Below are 12067 nucleotides of genomic sequence, written 5' to 3'. Positions count from 1 at the left end.
TAGACAAACTACTTGCCACATGGGGGGAAGGGAGGAGACACTTCTGTTCAGTCTAAAGGGAGAGAAGGAGAATGTAATAGTCAATGAACTAAAGGTATCAAGAGAATGGACCCTTGCAAGCCTGCAAGCAGGGTGAAACCACAATCATTCCACAATTGAACCACCGAAGGGGTTGAAGTAACGAAAAACCAACATTCATACTCTTACTGTCTGAGGCAGAGTGTCCTGTATTCAGCCTAAGATGTTGCTCCTCGTCCGCCCGAATATGGGAGTGAGGCCGCGAAGACGAGTTTAAATAGTGTGCTTAACGATAAGATTGAAATCAGCCTGGGGTGATTACGGCTGTGAAGCAGTTCCTGGTGCGGTGCATCCGGAGTCCGGAACTATCGTGAAGGCGATGCATGCAGTGCAGTGCCTGGTTGTGCAATGGCCGATGGAGCGGGCCAATCAGAGCGTCCTGGTTGAATCCTGGGCCCAAATAAGGGAAGCAAGTCAGGGGACCCGCCCAAGGTGGAGGTCACGTGTAGGCGTGCGCGTCCTGGGTTGTCAGGGGAACGCGGAGGTGGATACTAAAGACACGTACTACGGCGTCCTGGCTGTAACCTGGGCCCAAATAGGAGAAGCGAGTCAAGGGATCCGCCCAAGGTGGAGGTCACGTGTAGGCGTGCGCGTCCTGGGTTGTCAGGGGAACGCAGAGGTGGATACTAGAGACACGTACTAGAGACACGTACTACGGGGCCCCGAAGGAGATTGTGGAAGGTCGGAGTCACGTGTAGGCGTGCGCGTCCCGGGTTGTCAGGGGAACGTGAAGATGGATGCTAAAACCACATACTACTGAGCCCCGAAGGAGGGTATGGGAGTGGGCGAGGGCTAGCATGCAAAGCCCGTGGTGTTCGTTGACACGGAGAGTGCGTGAGGGGTAGTCGAGATAATGTGACGGTTGCTGACGGCAACAGTGAGGATCAACAACACACCCTCTACATCACTCTGAGCTAAATTAGCATGCAACTAGGACAAAAGGAAAAAAGGCGACTCAAAGAGGGGCCAAGGGGTCACAAAAACGTATGTGGAGTAAAGTGTGCTGCCGAGCCACCCCTGTAACTTAGGTCATGTGCTAGAGAGCAGGGGGGGGCTTCGGGGCGATGTTTACACAACCCAGAGGGCACGCAGGTGGCGCAACCAGGGGGTTGTGGTGAAAATAGAAGATGTTTAGTATTTTTTGGGCAAATGGCACAGAGCAGGAAAGCTGTCCAGGTTCTAGTTAAGGACGGTAGATGTACATGGGTCATCTATGCAGATGGAGCCATGGGATATCGTCGTTAAGTCCCTTTTCGTGGGACCGCAGGCGGAACACCCAACGTTGTTCTCTGATATGAAGGGCTTTGGAGAGATCAGCTCTGCTTTTGTTCATGACTTCAAGGACGGTCCATCGGAGATCAGTGTCTTTGTGGTGTTTCTCCAAGAAGTGGCGTGTGAGCTTTGTGTTTGTTTTTTTGCATCTTATGGTGCTGCAGTGTTCATTGATGCGTACCCTGACCTTTCTGGTTGTCATGCCAACGTACTGGAGATTACAGGGGCATGTTAAAAGGTAAACCACATTCTCAGTATTACAATTGCTAAACTTGCGGAGTTGCCACGGTCTACCTGTGCCTATGTCGACTTCTTTGGTGTTGGAAGTGAGCTTGCAGGAAACGCACCCACCGCACGTGAAATGTCCCACCACTCGTGGTTGATCCCAAAGCCTCTGTTGTTCCGTGCCCTCTGTAGTTGGCATAGTGGCGTGAACAAGTTGGTCTCGCAGGTTTTTGTTCCGTTTGAAAGCAAAAAGTGGGGGATCCCACTGCTTTCCCGCGCTGTTTAGAATATTCCATCTTTTCTTGATTATCTTTTGTACTGTGTTTGAAGCAGGGGTGAATGTTGTAACACATACTGTTCTTTTGGTGTTCTCCTTTGTTATATCCTCCAGAAGTGCTTCCCTTGGGTTGTTCCTTCCTCGTTTCCTAGCCTTGCGTATCATTTTTTTGGGGTAGTGGCGAGCAGCAAGTTTTTCTTCAAGGTGGGATGCTTGTTCCTCATAAGTTGAGGTATCAGAGCAGTTCCTCCTCACTCGAAGGAACTGTCCAACCGGGAGGTTCTGTCTCAGGGCCTTGGGGTGGTAGCTCTCGTACAGTAGAAGGCTATTCCTGTCGGTGGGCTTGTTGTTGTATTAAAACTTACCTGCTCTTCCTGTTTTTAAACTAAGGCCATGAACTGATACAATGTGTTTTTCTGCTGAATACAACAATGCCTTATGGAGCTCACATTACTATTGCATGTTACCATAACCAAAAATGTGAATTAATCATCACCATGTTTGGACAGGGGAAGGTCATGAGTCCATCTTCGGATATCAAAAGCTGTATCTTCACAGCACTGCTTAATTCTCTGAAGGACGTAATATATTCTACCATGGGTAGAGACGCTTACACTGATACCAACCCTACCATCTGTGTTGGCTCTCACCATTATCTTTCTCTCCTCCCCTTTACATATCTCTGCAGAAGCACCCACACACTGTTCTATGGATTAACCTGGAACAAACCTACTGCTCCTTGGCTCACTAGGTAGCCACAACTGTTCCTCGATAAACCCTCCCCCTATCAACCAGCCCCCTGGTCCAGTCCGGATTCACTAAGATAAAGACACCTAAAGACACCTAAACTAATTCTCCTCCCCTGGCCTCAACCGCCCATATTCAAGATTCAAATTCACCTCATACGCTGTAACTGATTACCAGAGAGCACAAATATCTTATAATTTCCCAGAAATTAATTGGCTGACATCACTGTGAAGCTGGGTTTCTACGTAGGATGATACAATGATGCAAAGACTCCAAGCACATTTTACATCTTTCTGCCAAAAAAATAACACATGGACTGCTCTACTAACTTACCAGTCACACCTCACTTGACACACCCATTACTGAAGAGTCCAAAACACATTAAAAAACTCTACAGGCTTAGAGCATTCCTCCACGCACACTACTCCTAACACATCCAACAATCCAAATATTCTGTGACCATGATTCCGCAGCACATCCTATAATCACAATCTCCAGAGCTAGAGATTATAAACACGAAGATCAATCTACCCAAGCAACCTCTCAGCTGTCACCTTCTCTCAACCAAGTAATCAATCCAGTAAAAATCAAAGCTACCCTCCTGATGTGTAGGTTGTATTTTATATATCTTGCATACCTGCCCTTACAGAAGACTTTGACCTTGACAATATGTTACGCACAGAAACCTGATTCTTCTTAGCACCTATACCACTATCTTAACTTCTGGTATACAACACCCGCTACCTCAGCATAGCAGTGAATATTGTGTGGAAATGCTTGTATCCATATGGGGTCTCTGATGCAAATTGATTAACTTCTCGTTCCAGTACGTCTCCCCGAAGATTATAAACATTGTCACATAAAGCAATTTGGCTAAACGACTTATAGTGCCCACTTGGCAGCAAACAGAGAGTTCTTAGTGGTTACTTCAGGGCACAAGTCCTAGAAAAAGAAGTGGGGGGACGCTCCAAGTTAGGTGCTGTCACCGGAAGTGACGTCACGGCAGGAAGTGACGTCACGAAATGTGGTCCCCTCTAATTAACAAAGGTTACAAGGCGATGGGGGCAGGTTCAAAGGGCAAAGCAGAATGTTTACGTTGGAATTCGTCGCTGTATTGACACTCAAAGGAGCGGGGAAATTAAAGCTGCGCTTGTTCGGTGCGTATTTATTGCCCACAGCAAATTTGCCGGTCTCCATCTGAAATGCATGAATACCTTCTGACCTTTTCTAATATATGGCCACGAGCACCCGTCTGTCATACTGAACGGCTCCATCAACGTGAAACAACTTAAAGAGCTCTGTTCGCCCTCTCTCGACAATAGGAGGTGAGGTTTGGTGAGTGCTGAGCGCGCTTGCAGGTGCAGGCTCGGGTACGGCTCCATCTTTTGGGCAGGGGGGACGGCGTCCACCCGGTAAAAACCCGGTAAAATAAGTGGGGGGACGCCGTCCACCCGCGTGGTACCCCGACTCGAGCCCTGGGTTACTTTGATTACAGAACTGATCAAATCACCTCCGCTTGGGAGCAGAATTTTCTAGGAGTGTCCACTTCAATTGATGAAAATACACACAACAACACATCCATCCTCAAATCCTTCATACTGAACACAAGCTACTCTAAGACTGCTCTTTCCCCGCCCCCAATAAGGGATCTACCCCTGACTTGATTTTCATTCAAACAAATGCCACATAAAATAGCGAACTCTCTCGGATTGGACCGGTCATACCACGTCTTTCTTTTGAATATCTTGACCTTAGCATAACCTTAGCACAATCTCCACATAGTAAAGTGAGAACAAAAATGGTAAACTCTAAGAGACCTCACGCAGATAATCAACAAGCAGTAACAAAGTCAAAAGGCAAACATAAATATGAACAGACTCTTTGTATTGCCTGTATGTACAACAGTCTCTTTGTGCGCCTTCGATGCCCTGCTTCTTTTATTCCCCCAAACTAATGGTGCTGATGTTTAATATATTCTCTAAACTTTCTCTGTTGTTGATATTCAGCGCCAGAAGCTTGTGGAGGTAAAACAGGGTACACACATAGGAGGCACAGAATGAGGACAGTGGCACAGAGAGACAGCGCAAACAGGCTGTGCACTATTGTGAATGACTCTGTTTGCATATGTTAGCCCATTAACGCTAAACCAGCTAGCTTTGCCAATGCTTGTTGTTCATTTGCTTGGCTCTCGGGGTTGGCAATATTTACTTTTAAGGGTTGATTTCTTAGCATCCGTCGTGTTAAAAAAAAACAGGACTTCCTGATATTACCCTGTCTTATCTATCCTCTCTCAAGACGCAATAGGAATATACATAAAGTTACAGTACATTAAAGGGTGGGTCTTTAATAGGGTCACTGAAGCTCACAGTGGTCAGAGGACAATGCCAGCAGGGAAGCAGTCAAATATGTGCCACTTTTTTAATGTATTTTTCTGTTCAAATAAGAAGGACTTTCAGTAAAAGGTGACCTACAAACGCCTATAACAGGCACTAATTATAACTGATTACAGAAACGGAGTTGTACGGAGTTGTATGGCAGACAATGTACAACGTGAAACAAGGTGTGAACTAAGACCAACATAAACATGGTGCTGCTGGCCATAATGTTTGGGTTTAAAACATTCCATTATTGCAGCAGGACGTAGCTATCATTGGGGCATCAGGTGCAGCGGCACCCGGCCCTCACTGCACCCTAAATGTGGAGGTCTTTTACAGACCAGCGCGAGGATGACGGGCATTTTCCTTGATTGCATTAGGGCTGAGGGGTGCCTGCTGTGCTACTGTTGCTAGCCCAAAATATATATCTGAAAATATGGCTTGGCGGTCTCCTCGTACTTAACATGACCAGCTGTTGTATCGTCAGGGTTATCTGGTACTGAGCGCTGGCCACCCGGGTCCCCGCACGTGGTAAAGAACACTCAGGACACTTGGTGTGGTTGCTTCGTCACTGCTGCCGTGGCGGTTCTGCCGACGTGCATCAGTGACGTCATATTTATTAACGTTTCACTACACGTGACCTGACGCGCACGCCGTTACGTGTCGCGTCAGTCTTATTATCGCGACACTACATTCCTCCCCAACACACAAACAAAAACCCAATTACAGCTCCAAACCTATTACTACATCTTTAAACCCTAGCTTATCAACACCTCAGTGGTCATCATCTCTGTGCTGACCATTTGCGATTCCAGAACATTTCAAACAAAACAAAACAGTCTTACTTGACGTAGTCTCGTAGACGACGGGAGGGCTCTGGATTCGGCCTCAAGTCATATCGTGGTCCCCCACAGTCTGGCACAATGCCCCGGCCCCTACTCACAGAGTCACCATCTGCACCATCGTCTCTCTCCTCTGGCATGCCAGCGTCTGCTGGCAACAGGGTCTCTGGCTGATGGCCGTGCTGCGGTGCGGCACCTCCCTGATGCACAGAGTCTGCTCCTCCGCTCGCCTGGTCCGCAGGTTCCGCAAGTTCTAGGAGCCTCTCCTCTCGCGGGGTGTGCCCCAGGGGGCTGCGCTGGGGCCTTTCATCGGCCCTCGAGGGCACTGGGATTCTCTTGAAGAATGAAACGTTCCTTGTTATCTTCTCACCGCCTTTCCGGGCTGTCACGCACGTGCCCGCGACCTTCTCCACTGTCCATGGTTGTGGCTCAAAGTTTAGACGAAACTTGCCTCCTGGCCTCCGATTTCGTATTAACACCCTGTCACCGGGGGCCAGGTGTGGGGTGACAGCACGCCGTCGGGCATCAACCTGAGCAAACGCTCCACGTCGGCGCTCGTCAATGGCACTGTCATTGGGAGTTTCTGGCCTCCACTCTGGGTGGTGTGGTATGGTGTCGGTGACAACCCGCCCCATCAGCAGATGTGCCGGCGCCACTCCTGTGGTAGAGTGGGGCGTCTGGCGATAGCTACGGAGGAATGTGAAGATGGCTAGCTCCACAGACTGGTGTTTCTCGTGGGCGATCCGTATCACCTTGTTGAGTGTCCTCATGAAGCGTTCAGCCTCTCCGTTCGCTTGCGGCCACCGAGGTGTGATGCGCCGGTGATGCACTCCCAGAGCCTGTAGGTATGCCGCGAAGTCCTGACTCTGAAATGGTGACCCATTGTCAGTTCTGATTTCCTTGACTATGCCGTGTGTTGCCATGATCTTCTCGAGCTTCGGGATTACTTCCTGGGCACTCAACACAGTTAGTATTTCCACTTCGGGATATTTGGAGTGGTCATCTATGGCAACCAGAGTGTGCCGTCCGTCCGGAAGGCTACCAAAGTCAACGCTTATCTTGGACCAAGGACTCCGGGGTCGAGGTTCCATCACGACAGGGGCTGGCCGTGGGGCCTCCCCTGTGACCTGGCAGGCAGGGCATTCTCGAACGGTGGCTTCTACTAACTCGTCCATGAGAGGGAACCACACTTTGGTTCGGAGGCGGGACTTGGTCTTGACCATGCCTTGGTGGCCAATGTGGGCTAAATCCACCACTCTCTGGGTTAGGGACGCCGGGATGACCAATCGGTGGCCCCTCAACAAACATCCTGTGCCATCTTCCGTCAGCTCCGTTCTTACATTATACAGGCTCTCCATTACCTGTCTTGCCCTGGGCGTCAAGCTCTTCCACTCCTCTCTGGCCCGGTTCCATTCGTTGTTTTGGACCGCCACTTTTGCTCTTTGTAGGCACTCATCTTCACTGGTGGCCTGGGACAGGCTGGCCATGGACAGTGGCCGGGGGCACGATCGCGCGGTGATGCAGCGGACGTACTCTTCTGTTTCAGCCGCCTCCTCCATCTCTTGGGGAGTCGCTTTGCGAGGGTGGCGAGATAGGTAGTCTGCCGGGTTCCGGGCGCCCGGTTGGTATTCGATCTTACAGTTATAATTTTTCAGTTGCAACATCCATTTTTCGATTCTCGGGGGCGGCTTGGTAGAGGTGCCCGCAAACAAAGATACCAGTGGTTTGTGGTCCGTGGTCACAACAAATGGTTTGCCGTAGACGTACAGGTGGAAGTGATGACACCCCCAATGAATGGCGATCGCCTCTTTTTCTATTTGTGAGTATCTCTGCTCAGTCTCTGTAAGCGACCGGCTGGCAAATGCCACTGGGGCCCATTCCTCTGCGCTTGTCTTTCGTTGTAGTAGGACTGCTCCTAGACCGACTGGACCGGCGTCAACGGCAATTTGTGTCAGCTTGGCCGGATCGAAGAATGCTAACGTCGTGGCTTCTGAGAGCGCCTGTTTGATGTTCTCAACCGCTCGGTCGCGGTCACTGTCCCATGTCCAGGGGGTGGACTCCTTGGTGAGCTCTCTTAGGGGCGCCGTGAGGTTCGCCAGGTCCTTGATGAACCTGCCACAGTAGTTCACCATTCCTAAGAAACTCCGCACCTCCGTGATGTTTGCGGGGGCAGCCGCTTCCTTTATGTCCTTGACCTTGTCTGGATCTGGGTTGACGCCATCTGCCGAGAAGGTGTAGCCAAAGAATTGGATCTTCCTGCACAGGAATTCGCACTTCTCCCGGTGCAGTGTAAGGCCTGCGTCTCGTATACGTCGCAACACCTGCACCAGCCTCTCATTGTGCTCCGCTACGGTTGTGGCATGCACCATGATGTCATCGCTCACGTTGATCGCTCCAGGGATCCCTGCGATGAGTTCTTGTATTACATTCTGGAACACCTCCGCAGCGCTCGACACGCCGAAACTCAGCCGCGTGTACCGCCGTAGACCTACGTGCGTGGAGAACGTGGTGATGTTCCGGGACGCTTCGTCCAGCACCAGTTGGTGGTACCCAGAGCGTAGGTCCAGTTTTGAGAACCATTTGGCGCCTGCCATTTCCCCAACGATGTCATCGATGGTCGGAGTGATGTGTCGCTCCCTTTTGATGGCAGCGTTGGGGAGCCTCATGTCCACACATATTCTGACCGCGCCTGGTTGCTTGGGTTTCTTCGCTACCACAATTGGCGACACCCACGGGGTCGGTCCTGACACCTTCTCGATGATTCCCGCTGCTTCCAGCTTCGCCAGTTCGGCTTCGACCAGTGGCCTGAGGTGGAACGCTATGCGGCGATGTCGAAGTGCTATCGGTTGCACGGTGGGGTCAATGTGTAGGTGGACCTCTTTCCCTCGGAACTTGCCTATTCCGTTGAAGATTTCTTCGAACTCCTCCAAGGTGTGGTGTATTGACTCTTGGTGTACCCCGAAGGCGAACGTTACCACTCCCAGATCTTCTGCCGCTCTGCAGCCTAGGAGCATGCCTTGTCCGTCTTCGGTCACATAGATATTTGACGTTATGGACCGCGTCCCATGAGATATCACAGTCCTGAACTTCCCCCGTACTTTCAACGGTTCCTCCTGTCCATATGCGAATACCGTGATTGCCGATGGAAGCAACGTCGGCTGGGGGTGCATGGATCTGTGCATCGCCGCGGCCATGATATTGATGCTGGCCCCGGTGTCTACAACTGTTGTGACCTCTTGCGACCCCACTCGGATGCTGCATTGCGGCAGCCTCCTAGTCCTGCGTATCGCCGTGCATATCATGTGTACTCTGTGTATCACCTTTTCTTCCTCTTCATCGTCGTCCATGTCGCTGGCGACCGGGCCTCCTTCCTCAACCGTGTTTACGGTTTGGCGGGGCTTTCGGAACTTCTTTGACCGGCACACTTTCTCAAAGTGGTTGAACCGTCCACAGGCCATGCACTTCCTCCCTCGTGCTGGGCACTCTGCCGAGGCGTGGGGCGAACCACCGCAATACCCGCAGGACTTGGGCTGGTCTTGGGCCGCCGGGCCTGGTCCTCGTCGGGGCCATCTCTGTTTAGGCTTGACCGCCACCGCGTTGACCGGCTCAGTCTTCACTGGCGCTTGCAGGGCCGCCTCCATGTGCGCAGCGCGCGCCTTCGATAGTTCTTTCGTCCGGCCCATTGTCAGTATGTCTGCTAGGGGCTTGCCGGATTCCTCCAGGATCCTTTCCCTCAGTTTGACGGACGCGCACCCCTGTATTATCTGGCCTCTTATCTCCTCCGTCTCATCCCGAAACCCGCAGGTGGCCGCTAAGTTCTTGAGACGAGCGTGGAATTTGTCGAGCGATTCCTCAGGCAATTGGCGTGCTTGGCGGAAGATGAAGCGTTCGTAGTCGCGGTTCGCCATTGGTTCAAAGTACTCGTTGAGCGCCGCTATTAGTGTCGTGTGCGTCTTGGGGGTGTTTTCCACAAGCGTCTTCACTATGTTGTGAATCTCTTTTCCTCCCAGGTGGATTATCATTGCGCGTTTTTGATCCCTGTGGACCTTCGTGGCCTCGAAGAAGATGCGCACTCTGTCCTCCCAGTCTCTCCATCGTGCTGCTACTGCGGATGGGGACCCCTCCACCGAGAATGGTTCGATCGGCGGGATGTTCGCCATTTCTTTTGCACGTGTACTGCCTGTCTCAGGCGAGGCCTCCTGCGCGTGTGCTGCTTGCGTTGGGCGAGACCCACGTGTACTGCTGGTGCCGGGCGAGACCTCCTCCTATTCGTGGCCTTGAGGGCGCCCAGATGGCAGGGTCTGCTCCCAGGCCAGGTGCGGCCTTCTCCAGACGCTCTCCCGGTCGGGCAGGGGTGAGAGGATGACGTATGGCTCTCCCCCGTGACCTTCTGGGCCTTTACTGCGGGCTGGGCGTGGCGATTTTCCTTCCCCCCAGGCCGCCCTCCAGACAGGCCATCCACACAACCTCCCCGTGTAAAGGTAGGAGGGAGCAGGGGCTCACCGGCAGTCCAGGCAGGGGGCAGGAGGCTGACGGGCGCTCCGCGCGTCTCAGGCAGGCAGGCAGGGGGCGGGGCGCACGTGTAGAGCAGCGCGCTGAGGCCGGGAAAACAGCTGACGTCCCCACGCGGTGCTGCCGCCAATCAGGAGCGCTCCGATGCGCAAGCACTCACCGCCGCAGCACCGGGGCACAGGGACAGCCTCACGTCTCCGCGGGGCACGAGCACCGCGAGCAGGGAATGCTCACCGGCCGCCACACCACCGGAGCGCAGGCAACGGAACACGAGGGCACGCCCACCCTCGTCGCCACTTTGTTGTATCGTCAGGGTTATCTGGTACTGAGCGCTGGCCACCCGGGTCCCCGCACGTGGTAAAGAACACTCAGGACACTTGGTGTGGTTGCTTCGTCACTGCTGCCGTGGCGGTTCTGCCGACGTGCATCAGTGACGTCATATTTATTAACGTTTCACTACACGTGACCTGACGTGCACGCCGTTGCGTGTCGCGTCAGTCTTATTATCGCGACACTACAACCAGCTAACAGTTATCGGACTACGTACTGTGTTTATTCCAAAGCTCACCCGATTAACGAAGAGGTACATTTTTTTTTACTTTTAAAATACCATTGCTGCTTCGAAAGCTTTGCCGGGTGATATTTGCATGGTCCAATTAACAGAAATACATCGTCAGTATTTGATTATTATTTTTTTTTAATTGAACGCAAAGTTTTTAGGTACCCGTTGTCGAATGCCAAGATTACTTACTCTTGATTCTTTCTGTCACCGCCCTACACTACCTATCTAATGATGGTGACTCGTGATGGTTTTGTTTCATTGCTCCCTGTTTTTTCCCTCTATCCCTTTCTTTCTATTCTTCCCTTCCGTTCTGTCTTGTACCCTTCAAAGCCGAATGAAGATGAAATATGTCCCTGCCCCCAGATGAGTGCGGTAACACTACCTGCAGCCACCGGCATAAATGAAGCACTTGTTTTATGTGAATAGTTGTGCTGGTGTGTCCAACCCTCCCGCCTCGTACGTCCCTCCCGGCGTATACAGATGTAACCCTATCCGTGGCCTACTTCGCACTCTAAAACTGAAATAAAAAATAAAATATGACATACGTGTTAAATACTCACTCTCGCGGCCTCCTCTTGGGCGCCGCTGTAGATGCACTACATAACAAGTGCGCGTGTACCCGTTTAAAAAAAAAAAACTCAACTAGGAATGTATTTATGACTCGAGGCCCAGAATATATTCATGAAAGTAGCGTTTATTTTCTGCGAGAGTGTGGGCAGTTTTATACGATCGCATTGAAGGAAGAGTCGGCATCCAATAAATAACAGAAGCCGGTCTGTATCTAAGCCACCCTGCTCTCATCAGCTGATCGCCGCTGTCTCCCGGCTCTGTCTCCACGGGGCGTGGGTGGGAGGGCTGAGAGGACAAAGTGAAGCACATTGAGGGAGCCCTCATCCATTAATCATCGCTCCTCTTCCTTGCCTGGAATCAGCTGGAGGAAGAGCTGGAGCGCGGCTCCGATCGCAGCGCTGCGAGGGGCTTAAGCAAGCCCGGGCAAGCCGCGGCGCTTCCTCTCAGCCTGCACGCGAATGTAGGGCAGGCGGCAGCTGTGCGCGCACAGCGCCCACCTCCAGCCTGGATTACAGGAGCCATGCGACGAGGGGGAGCGCCAGCAAGGACACGCCGATGCATATGTGCTGGAAGATGAAGCTTCAGGTAGGAGCACTGCCTCGCCGTT

General features: G+C 51.9%; 1 protein-coding gene across 8 annotated transcripts in view; it reads left to right on the top strand.

The window, feature by feature from the left end:
• Nucleotides 1–12067, top strand: part of MARCHF8 (membrane associated ring-CH-type finger 8) — a 697693-nt gene that overhangs the window by 495837 nt on the left and 189789 nt on the right. Inside the window, exon 1 of one of the 8 annotated variants that reach the window (XM_085603753.1) lies at nt 11806–12045. The exons of 6 other annotated variants lie outside the window; for them this stretch is intronic. In XM_085603753.1, coding sequence (XP_085459879.1) covers nt 12016–12045 — 30 coding nt within the window. In that variant the 5' untranslated portion in view covers nt 11806–12015. Of the gene's footprint in view, nt 1–11805; nt 12046–12067 lie in introns of those variants that run through there. One more of the 8 variants, XM_085603745.1, reaches the window with a different exon arrangement.

The sequence above is a fragment of the Triturus cristatus genome, chromosome 1_2, assembly GCF_964204655.1.
Source record: "Triturus cristatus chromosome 1_2, aTriCri1.1, whole genome shotgun sequence".
Taxonomy (NCBI): domain Eukaryota; kingdom Metazoa; phylum Chordata; class Amphibia; order Caudata; family Salamandridae; genus Triturus; species Triturus cristatus.
This window is presented reverse-complemented; position numbering and strand designations above follow the sequence as displayed.